We start from the raw sequence: 12,236 nt of genomic DNA on the forward strand, positions 1-12,236 counted from the left end.
AATTTCCTCCTGCTATTATTATTATTATTTTTGAAAAATTAGCAGAAGCACTGCTATTTCATATAAGAAGGAATCAAAGTCAGGCTAAAGCAAGTTTGGCTTACATTCCGATGACCATTACTCGAACACAAAAAAAACTGTAAAAGAACAGGAGTGTCTCATGAAGGCAACTCTAGTTTCCCAATTGCTGCACTAAAAATTCCGAGCTCTTCCTTGATCAGCCCCAAAACCTGACCCGGTGTTCGTGTTGATCCCTCAAAAGTTCTTCGATTGCGCTCTTTCACGTTATTATCTCTTGCTGTGACCTTTGCCGGCTCAAAGTGCTAACTTAGGGCCTGTTTGTTTTACAGAATTTTTAAAGGAATTCTAAAGGAATCAGAATCCTATAGTTAAAAATACTGTAGTAGTATTTGGAATGGAGGATTCGTGAGTTTCTTTCCAGAGGAAAGGCTCCCGCAGACGCTCATTTCAAAGGAAAAAAAGAATTCACTTAGATCTTTGGTTTTGATTTCCTTCGAGCTGCGCAGTGTTACTTCCTGCGTTTTTTCTGTGTTATGGATTCCTACGTTCCAAACATAACTTCTAGTTATTTCTCGCATTTTTTCTTTCCTCTGTTTTACCACTACACACTCTATTCCTATGTTTTTTTCTATTCCCGTGTTTTTTATTCATGCGTTGAGCTTATATTGGGAGAGACACGCTAAAGCCCGTGTGCCCGTGGCCCGTTACTCATCATCCAAATAAGCTATCCGTATCTGCTCCCGGCCAATGGCCAAGATATTTTGCAGGCAAAAGCGTCTCTTCCCCGGTCTCCATCGAATGAATCAATGGATACGCCTCTTCTTTATTTATGTGCGCACATGTGGGCCGCACATGCCGACCAGCAGCCCTCGCAACTTGGAGCAGCAAGTTGCATCCAATGGAGGAGTAGCAGCCAGTGTCACCGTCACACTCACGCACAGGTTCCGCTCGCCATGGATTCTTATTACCCAATGGAGGAGCATCCAGGATTCCGGCCGGCGCAGCTGCCATGGCAGTGGCAGTGGCGCCTCTTCTCCCTCCTCTCGTCCCAGCCGGAGCTGCTCCCGCCGCGGCGGGCGGCCAACCATGTCAGCTGGGAGGAGACCGCCGCCGCGCACCTCTTCTCCGCAAGCCTCCCGGGTAACCCACCCCACTCGATCCCTGACAGACTTGCGCGTGCTGCTCGCCGTCGTCGGTCGGTACAGCCAGCCAGCTGAGCTGAGCTGAGCTGAGCCGAGCAAGGCCGCCTTCTTCTTCGGTTTGCCTAATAGCAGTTTGTTCGCTTGAAGCCGGCTTATCGTTATTTTTCTCTACTTCAGTCGACTGATAGTCGGAGCCGAACATGCCCGAAATTTTGTGGCGTTGACGCTCGCTTCTGTGTGTCCGTCAGGCGTGCGCAAGGAGGAGATCAGGGTGGAGGTGGAGGACGCCAGGTACCTCGTCATCCGCACCGAGCTGGACGCTGCCGCCGGTGCGGGCGCGAGGAGCTTCGACCGGAAGTTCCGGCTGCCGGGGATGGTGGACGTGGACGACATCTCGGCGGCGTACACCCACGGCGTCCTGACCGTGACGGTCCCGCGGATGCACACCCGGGCAAGGCCTGTTGCCGACGTCCTCGGCGCCGGGCCGGCCCGCGATCACGCGGCCCGGGCGGCCTGATTCGTGATTTATAGCTTTGTATAGCATGTACGTGTTGATTTGGTTCATCCAATTGCAACTAATTTGTTTGTAAAAAAAAATGCAACTTATTTGTGATTGTGAACATTGGTACGATCCAAAATACTCTCTCCTTACAATATATATATATATATATATATATATATATATATATATATATATATATATATATATATATATATATATATATATATAGAACTACTATCCTATAGCTGGCTACAGAATAACTTATTCTGTAGCCACTTTGAGTTATGATAATTACTATGTTAATTTACGAGATTATAGTAACTCCTTACTAAGTGGTTTAATATAACGTTATGGTAAATATCCTCATGTGTTATAATAACCCAACTATCGTAAATATGTATTGACATTATGGTAAATTAGTATATAAAATTATAGTAAATGGAGGTGGCTACAGAATAACTTATTTTGTAGCCGGCTACTGAATAGCCTCTCCCTATATATATATATATATATATATATATATATATATATATATATATATATATATATTGCAGTTTGAGGATTCAACAAATTTATAGAAAATAGACGAACTAAGCTCATATGTTTAGGTTTCTTGTGATGGAACTACCCACCTAGTTTTTAAGGGCCTGTTTGGGACTGCTCTGCTCCTATTTTTTCAGCTATGCTCTACTAATTCCACAATGAAGCTGCTCCATTGTGGAGTTTTTAGAGTAAATGTGCCTGTTTGGCATACAACTCTGCTCCAATCTTGATGAAGGGAGGTTTTTGGTGGGATGTCCTGTGCCCTTGGCCTGTGCCTCCACATGGCAGTTGTTCGGCGCCACCTCGCCTGCTCCTCCGCCTGGCTGTCGGCCAACGACACCACGTCTGGGTTGCAGCAGGGAGCACTGGTCCAGCGTCAGCACGCCCCACCACCGACGAAGCACAGCGACACCACCGCTCACATCACCATCGCCACGTACAGCGGCACCACCGCGCACAGCACCGCGCGTCAATCGATCTGCCGATACTCTTGGGGATCGCAGCAGGGAGTGGGAGGTTTGTTGATGCCGCCGCAACAGGGTCGCAGCAAGGAGCCGACGACGATCGCGGGATCTCCTCCTTCGGCGGAGTCCCGGTGTCCACCGGATCTCCTCCTTCGGCGGCGTCCTCTTCGGTGGCGGCATCAAAGTGGGACGCACACACCTCGGTCATGGACGGCGTCGCCTGCGCGCGTGGTGCCCTCGAGGTCAACGACGACAGCCTCCTTGGGCGTGGCAGATCCCGGCCATGGGTGCAAGCGCAGAGGGGAAGAGGAGGGGCACGACCCAGCCATGGGTGCAAGCGCGGAGGGGAGGAGGAGCGCGACGGGGAAGAAGGTTGGACATAAACAAAGGAAACGAACTGGTTTTTTCAATGAGTGGCATTGGTGGGTAATATTCCTACGACTTCACGAGGAGGTTTAAAACTTGGGTTTCTGGAATATTCCTTGAGGTGCTCAAGAAAAAACGTGAAAACCTTGAACTTCACCTTTTTCTTAGAGCAAAGTTTTAGGAGCTAGAGGTGTTTGATTGGACAAAGTTGGAACCAACAAAGATACGAACTAGCCAACCGAACATGCTGTAGGTTGGTCTAGCTATTTCTCGTTCCTATATATTGGATCGGGTTGTTGCATGTTGAAAATTATGATCCGAATCCACCCAATATACTAGTCAGGTCAGCTGGCCCAGGACCTATCTAATCCTAGACATTTAGTTTTGGACGCGTGGATTGGATTAGTCCTATCCATGGACTGGGTTCGGCGGATAGGAACCCAAGTCACAAGCTTGTGAATTGATAGGGGTTGGTTTAATTTCATTTTCAATTTCCATGTTTTGGTGGTCGATTTCGTTATTAACTGGGTTGGGCTGGTGCGGTTTGGTTAGCGGGTTTCAGATGGCACTGTGTTTATCCATGCAGCTTTGTGGTGCATAGAGCTGTGTCCCATCGGAAACGAAAAAACACACAAGCTCCAACCACTATAAGAAACCATAACTACAAGAAAGATGGGACTACTTTAACTTTGTTGGACGGGAGGTATGGTTGTGCATCCCGAGCTCGGACCTCAGAGAAACTAGACAAAGATATCATGGGATTGATGAAGATAAACACTTTTGACCATGTGGAACATAACCAACTAATCTACCATCACTTCATTAGAGCATTTTGCGAACAAGCAAATACAGTGACCAGATCTTTTAGTAGGCATATAATTAATGCATTTTACTAATGTCCCTAAAAGAAATTGAAACTCAACGCTTGTAACGAAAAATAGAAACACGCATGGCATGTCCATGTTAGACAAGAATAAAAGAGAACATGCATGAGTGGTATGGGTGATGCTATGATACGGTTGCCTGAAAACATCATCAATCCCTAGTGACAGATTTTTCACCATATGACCAAGAAGTCTAGATCTTATTTCATTTTTTCTTCTTTTCGACACAAATGCTCTTGTTTGGCTCCCTAGTCATCCACCACTCATCATCGTGTCTTTGCCATTGAATCCATATGCCTACCATCACACCTATCATAATAACCCTAAGTGTCATGGATCATGGTGCGCTACCTTCACTGGGCCTTCCTAATCAATTGTTCCTCTTGATATCCGTGGTCACCAGTATTCGAGTCTTCTCACCTTGCGTATCCTTCGTCTCGCGTGTCATGTCCTTTTTTTTTGCCTTTTAGTTTTGGCAATGTGCAGACACCACTACAAATAATCCTTGAGTTTGATGAAAATACGCTATTTTTAGACAGTTGAAATATAATAAGAGCTCCCTCCCTCGACACCGTGTCTTTGCCATCGAATCCATATGCCTACCATCACACCTATCACAATAACCCTAAGTGTCATGGATCATATTGCACTATCTTCACTGGGCCTTCCTAATCAATTATTTCTCTTGATATATCCATGGTCACCGGTGAGTCTTCTCACCATGCATGTCGTTCGTCTCCCGTGTCGTGTCTTTTTTGCCTTCTAGGCTCGACAACACACAGACAATACTGCAAACAATTCTTGAGTTTGATGAAAATATGCCATTTTCAAACATTTAAAATATAATAAGAGTTCCATCCAACAATGATTAACTTTTTGAGAATGTAGATTTGACAAGCAATGCTAACTCTAGGCACCATCTTGCTTTTTGAGTCATCGGTGGAGGAAATCCCACCTGAATAAGGTGCAAGGACCAGGGCCTACTACTCCTTCCAAATTGCACAACGGTCCCTCTCTAAAACTCGAATCCCGCTAATCCAAATCCATCGAGCGGGAGAACCCCGAAATCCAAAATTCCCCAAACCCGAAATCCTAACCCGCCTGCTAGCCCCTTTCTTCCCCTTCCCCTTCCCCTTCCCACCTCCGATTCCTGGCGCCCTCGTCTCCCGCCCAATTTCCAGAAGCTTCTGAAACCGGGAACTGAGGAAGAGAGCGCGGCAGCCTGCCTAGACTCGCGTGTCCCGAGCGCCGTTCCCCGCGGTTAGGCTTCCTCTCCATCCTCCTAACTCCGTCACGAGCGCCGACAGCCGAGCGCTAACCCTAGCTGCCTCCCGCCGGCCGCCACGGTCCTCTGCTCCTCTACCACGCGTGGCCGTGCCCCCGGCTCAGCTCCTCCCCGCGTCCCTGCCAGCCGTCGCCCTGTTCGTCTGCTTCTGCCGCCCGGTGCCTGGCCGCGGCCGGCAGCCTGCACTAGATGGCCGAGCGCGAGTGGCGACCGCCGGCCGGCGACTCGGAGTTGGCGCCCCACGCCCGGCAGGCGTGGCCGAGTGGCCGCGGGGTTCTCGTCTGCTGACTGCTCTCCTGTCGACTGTTCTGACTTCTGAGTCTTGGTAATTTTATCCCATTCAGCCATTCTCAATTCCTGAATCTAAGTTCTATGCTAATGTTGAACTCTTTCTGATCTAAGAATTACTGAATGATTAATTGATTATGAGAGACGAGGGTAAACCAAACCATCATTAGTTAAGTATTTTTTTATCCACTTTCATGTTTCCATCTATTATGTTGTGGATTTAAGTTTGAAATTGAGATATTCATCTCAACTTATGTATTTATAAGCTACTTTTGTTATCTATCGGTATTAGACCTGGTACGAGTGATATCTTGATTCGGCGCAAACGGTATATATGGTTTGATAGTGGCCCTAGGCGTCAAAATTGACGAGCTCTAGCCCTAATCCCGCAAAAAGATGCTTTCTTGTGCCTAGCAGCCTGGGACGGAGGCATGGACGGCGGCGACGGGGAGGTGGGCTCGACCAGCGGGAGGTTCCCGATTCTGCAGGCGAACAGGGACCCCGAGTCGAATTGGGAGGTGGACGTTGCCAAGAGCCTCGAGGAGTACCTGCTCAAGATCTGCTCAGGGGAGGTCTCCGGTGAGGACGGGGCTCACTCTGTCAACTTTGCCGAAGGTACGGTGGTGCGGAGGGCTGGGGTTTCTTGCGGTCAACGTGCGGCACTTCTTTTCAGCTTGTGTGCTATCTGTAGGGGTCTGGAGAGCTGGGAATTGGGAGTGTGAGGTTAGAAATTTTGACACTTCAGGTGGATTGACTATGGATGGAGGCTGGAACATGTGGACTTGTTTGATTTTGCGTGGTGTTATTTCCTTTGCTTGAATAAATGTTAAAGGAAGTAGCTTCTTTTTAGTTGTTTAGCTCACCCAAGGTTTAGCCTTTCTAAGGACAATTTAATATGGGTGTTGCATCATAACAAAGTTTTTTTCTTTTTTCAAGTCAGCAGTTGCCCTGTTAATTTGTGTTTTCTTATCTGCAGCGGCGTTATTACTCCAAGGATCGGTTCAAGTGTACAGTAGGAAGGTGGAGTACTTGTACTCGTTGGTGCTTCATGCGTTAGAGTTCCTCTCGCAAAAGAAGTAAGGAAAGATTGATGCTGTTTTCAGATTTATCCGTTATGTACTAATTGCTTCCCTGGACACTGTATGTAATATTTACCTGTCGAATGTGGGCCTGAAACCGACAGTGACAAATGCATTCTACATTTTTACGCATCTTAAATGAGTAGGCTTTAAAAATGTCACGTGGCAGATACACATTTGCTGCTTGGTTCGGAAACCATAAAGTTTCGAAAAAAGGCATCTGTATCCCCCTTATAGGAACCTTGATGAAGTATGCCTGTTTCAGATGATCTCCGCATTGGCACCTTTCATTCTTCCTCTTGGTACTCCACCGTGCCGGGCATTTTATTGTCTTAAACTCTATATGTAGCTCCCAAGCATTAAGCTCAAGTAGATGGCCCGAATCCATGTTCACTTGGTTAGATTTACTCTGTGCTCAAAGGGATCAATGCCAACATATTGCTAAACGAAGGCCTTTCTGTACTTTGGAAGATAGTGATCTAATCATGGTACTAAGGCATCACCTAGGTGCAGGGGTGGAGCTACAGCTTGCCATCGGGGTCAGCCGACCCCAACGAAGTTTGGAAATTCCAATGGAATATTACTTTTTTTTCCTCGAATCGAGGACATTCCCCATTTCCATTCACAGAACGGAATACAAGTGTTTGAGAGTTTTAAGAAGAAAAGAGAACACAGAGATCTGCTTAACCTCCAGCGCAAGAGGGACCTACTCAGACACCAGACTGTGCTTGACCTCCAGCACAAGAGGAAACTAGCAGAAAAAACATAAAAGGCAGACTCGCTTCAGCGACTTAGACTTTCCTAGTCAGAACTTGCAACCAGACAGACTAACATCAAAACCCGATAGAACATTACTTGCCATCGGGGTCAGCCGACCCCGACGAATTTTGGAAATTCCAATGGAATATTACTGTATGTAGAGCTAATAGTTCCTAATGGCCATGCCATTTTCAGACAATACCCTGATGGTCATCTGGCCCAGATTCACCTGCCTAGGTGTTACTTTGGCATTATGGTGGTTGGCAGTAACTTCCATAGTTGATGCTTTGCCTAATGGTTGCATGGAGAGAGGGGAGGAGATGAACACATGTATGTTATTGTAATTTGGGCCTCCTTGCAAAATAGCCAATTGCCATCCTCTGGAGCTGAAGACTCATTTGGATGGAAGGAGAGAATAGAGATGAGATGGAGAGAAGCAAAGATGCAATGGTAAACAGGTGAGGCCGATGACTCCTATCATGGTTCACCTGTAGCCAAATTGCCAGTGTTTTATGCGGGCCTTATAAATCCTGTCCTTTTAACTTTTTTTTTCTTTTTTATCTGAGCCAACCTTGCCCCTTCCACAATACCAATGGCTCCATTGCCTCCTCCTTTGTTTCACCATTGCTGCTACTAGTCTTAATATCACTGTAAGCATGTCCTCCTTTACTGCCTTGAACCCTGTTCCACCTCCATTCTAGAGAGGAGGGTGCACATTGCCTCATGTACACCTTAAGTGCCTAGGTGTCAAGGTAGTCTGTAGTCAGCAGGTATGCCATCTTGCCTTACCGCTTGATTACTTCGATCCTACATTTTGGAACACTCTTTAAGTACTGGGAAAAATGCTGCAATAGTCTGATAAACATCTTGACAACTCTCAACTTATAGTACTGCTGGGAGAAAAGAATTCTGATTCATCAAGTTGTCATTGTATGTGCAAGGGTGGTTCTTATGTTTGTCTAGATCAGCGTGATACATTGGGTGTTCAACATTTAAATGATATTTTGAGGATTTCTCTAATACTATCACATGCTTATCTTTTCTTATTAGCTACAGTAGTCTAAAGCATTATAACTATACCAGGCAGGATCAACTGGAAAATGGCTCGGCTCAAGCTAATCAAAACGACCCTAGCACGATTCCCAGTGAAGAAGATGATATATTTATGGGGTTAGATGATGTCCCAGGCAAGTGGATGCTTCACTGGATGAGCTTACTTTGGATGTCATGGAGCTAAGAACATTTGTTTAACCCTGTTTAAATTTACCAGTGGAAACAAGGACATCTCTGGATAACAATGTCAATCGAGATGATTTACAAAGAAAAATTGTGAGGCCACCAGCAAATCTACTGGTTTTTGAAGGGGACTGTCTGGATAGCGAAGCGAGTGAGCTAGACACATATTTGGTAAACTTTCTATCCCCTTTATTTCAACTGCAAAATTGGCCACTTTTTACTTCCATACTGAAATAGTCATAGTTATTTATGTATTGCAGTTAGCAACATGTGATCTTTATAGAGATTTCCTTCTGCTGGATCCTTGTGATGCACCAGCTGTTTTTGACTTTCTGCAAGAAAAACATTTTGGTAAAGAAAATAGTGTGGCTCATCAAGGCAGTTCAGCACCTTCTAAAAGCCGAGCCAATGTTTTCACTTCCCCAAATTTAAGATCAGCGGGCACAGGTCGTAAATCGGCTGCTGGAAAAGTCCTAGGAGGTCTAGATCCGACCCAGGAGAATCCTGACCAACCTTCAACTCAAGAAACCAGTCCAGATGACAACCATTGGTCTGATCCTGTTCAACCTAGCTTTGCTGATGATGTTGAAATGCCTCACCCAGATGATATAGAGGATCCTGTTGGAGATTATTCTGATGATGAGGATCCATGGAAACCTTTGAATCCACATGAACCTGGCAACCTAAAGATTCGGCCTTACAGGAGAGGTACAGGAAGCTGTTGTTTATGGATACCTCTCTTTTGTTTATCGCCTTGTAAAGCTATTTTGATGACCTATGTATTGAACTGTCTTTACTGATCTGTTTTGGAGCAGTGAAAGGTTCTCCACGGGGGTTATTGGCACTTCTAAAAAGAAAACTCTCACATTTCTATTTCCTATGGCAAAGATGGATGGCGTCATCATACCTGAACATGCTAAATCTTTTGAAGCACAGCAGTCTCAGCAGGAGGAACATTATGGTTCCCAATCACCCCCTCGTTTTGAAAAGGTACTCAGCATTGTTACAGTGTCCATGTAAATTAGGCATGTCTAATCTTTTGATTTGACTTATTTAATTTATATATTTTGGTTAAATAGAAATTATTTAATTTGTTAACCATCCAACATGCAGTTTTTGAGATCATTTGAATTTGGAGAAGAAAATCCCAATGTGTTTGGAGATTTGAAAGATGACAATGGATCAAATACTGGCATTAATTTTGATGATGATGATCTAGACATGCCAAATGACATAGATGTTGATCCTGATGTTCCAATATATCCTGACGAGGTTTATTTTATTGACATTTTTGTTTGCTGGTTGCTGTGTTAAGCTATCCAACATTTGGGTAATATTTCATTTTTATTTTTCCTCTGTTCAGACTATTGCTGCAACTCCCAATGGTACACAGGATGACATAGATACACATGCAAGCCTCGACGACTTGTGTCGGTCACATCTGGTGAGTTTTTTAATGGTTCTATAGTCCATTTACATCTATGTCTTGTGCGGTTACAAGCATCTTGGTGCCCTGTAAGTCAATATGTTGGCTAAATGTATGTTAGGTGTAAGCATGTCAAAACATGTTAGGATAAAGCTCCGCATTGGACAAAATTGCTTGTAGGATTAGTTGCAATATCTTCCGTCTTCCCAACAATTCTGATCTTGCATCTTTGTCATGTGTTGGGTTTTACAGACAAGTTTCTGGAATAAAGTGTCATGAGGAACTGACTGTGATTTGTAAATTCCCACGCAACAACCCTTGGTGCTAAAATTGTTTAAATAAAATATTATGCTGGTATATTTAATGTGCTTCCACCTTTCATGCATGCACTGGTTAAGGACTTAAGGCATGCCGTTTTGGCCATATGGTTGTTTCCCCCATATAGATGATCAATGTTGTTACTGCCTAAACAATGAGATGCATGGGCGTCTCAGCTGAATATTTTCAGATGTGGTTAGATTCTTAGTAGTAGGTCACTTTTTATTTCCTTTAGCGTAACAAGCTCTTTTGTTTTTGGTGCCACCTAAGCCCTTTTCTGGCTTGGACATGCGTGTGATCGCACTTTCTATCCCGCTTAATGAAATATATACATGTTCAGGCGCGTTTGTGAAAAAAACGCCCTAAAGTCTTAATTGTTGGTAATCCAGCCACCTGCAGAGGTGAGCAATCAGCTCACTCACTCACTCACACAACTCACAGCTAGAGGTAGAAGAACACTGAGAACAGAGCACACAGCACCAGCACAAGTCTGAATGTGCAGCAACTGAACTGCTTTATTACTGACATGATGTTAAAGCGAAGCTCTACTAACTTAGCTATATTACACATCCACCCACACACATAAAATCCCCAAAACACACCTGGAGGTGATGCTTCAAAGCTTTTATATGATTGGAAACTTCATTTTGCCTGCTGATTTCTAGAATCCAAATTGCAATTCTCTTCAACTTCCAAAACTGACAGATAATTCTTCATACAGAATGCTCTCCTTGCCAGCATTGCTGAGGTTGAAAAGCAGAGTGAGATGGACGCTCGAGTTTCAACATGGAAAGAAAGAATTGAGGAGGCATTGGAAGAGCAGGTTTGTTGCTGGCTTGAACTGCTTACAATTTTGCATCTATGAACTTGTTTAGCGCTCACTCCTACTGTCCTACATCCACGTCCTGTCAGGATAAAAACCCACCTTTTGATATCGGTTCATATGGGGAGCAAATCCTTGACACACTTTCATCAAGAACTGACAATACAGGAACTGCATCTTTTAGTGAGATTGTTAGTGGCAGACCAAAGTATGAGGTTGCCAGAACATTCTCTGCCCTTCTCCAGCTGGTAAACTTCCCTTTTCTCCCAGTTTCATAATCTGGTCATCTGGTGCAACCCCAAGCATTTTTTAGCCACGTGAATGTTACAGGTGAACGGCAGAAGTGTTGATCTGGACAAAGGACAAGCCATGAATGAGTTGGTGTGTTACACGGCAGATAATCCATTCCATGTAAGGCTCATTGGTCCCAACCGGAGGCCAGAAATGGAGGCACGCTTTGCTCGGAAGAGAGTCAAGTCCCCACTGCAAAATGCAGGCAAAGGTGGTGAGTCCTCCCTGGCACAGCATGAGTGCTCCAAGAAGCCGTTGCATAAAAATGGCAAGATTCCAGTCAAGACAGCGATCAGGCTTACTCCAGATGGGAAGCGAAGGCGAAGGTCAGCCGCTCACCTAATGCAGCCGGTCAATCTGGAATCCAGCATATGAACGCCAATGGCAGACTGACTCATGGGCATCTAGAGTCTGATTCTTCTAATTGTTGTGACTTCAGTGGCAGCTTCATAGGCAGGATGGGCTGTGACCTGTAAGTTATGACTTAGGCGTAGCTAGCGGGTGTACATGTACAATAGTTCATTGTGCTGTTTTGTATGTGTTGGTATCAGCTCTCAAGTGTAATGCTAACAGGGCAAGAATTGTTGGACGGACTTGCCCTTTTATAGCGGTACAAACATTGCTAGATTCATTTCTATTTCTAATTCAATAAACTAGCACTATGCCGAGTCTATTGTATGCTAGATGCTGGTGCTTTTATTGTTATATTAAAACTGCATGATTCAACACTCACCGCTGGTACCTGGCTACAATCGATGCCCTCTGCAATTTCAGATTTATATTATGTTATTCTAAAAAAATCTACGGAA

General features: G+C 44.9%; 1 protein-coding gene and 1 pseudogene across 1 annotated transcript; both read left to right on the forward strand.

Moving 5' to 3' along the window:
* The first annotated feature begins 856 nt into the window (after positions 1 to 856).
* Positions 857 to 1,785, forward strand: LOC136546843 (18.8 kDa class V heat shock protein-like). The gene is made up of 2 exons (XM_066538811.1): positions 857 to 1,161; positions 1,412 to 1,785. The coding sequence occupies exons 1-2, from the start codon at positions 861 to 863 to the stop codon at positions 1,678 to 1,680; spliced, it is 570 nt and encodes a 189-aa protein (XP_066394908.1). The 5' UTR covers positions 857 to 860; the 3' UTR covers positions 1,681 to 1,785.
* Positions 1,786 to 4,989: 3,204 nt separating this feature from the next.
* LOC136546844 (condensin-2 complex subunit H2-like) lies at positions 4,990 to 12,157 on the forward strand (annotated as a pseudogene).
* The last annotated feature ends 79 nt before the right edge of the window (positions 12,158 to 12,236 follow it).

This window comes from Miscanthus floridulus, chromosome 3 (assembly GCF_019320115.1).
Source record: "Miscanthus floridulus cultivar M001 chromosome 3, ASM1932011v1, whole genome shotgun sequence".
NCBI lineage: Eukaryota > Viridiplantae > Streptophyta > Magnoliopsida > Poales > Poaceae > Miscanthus > Miscanthus floridulus.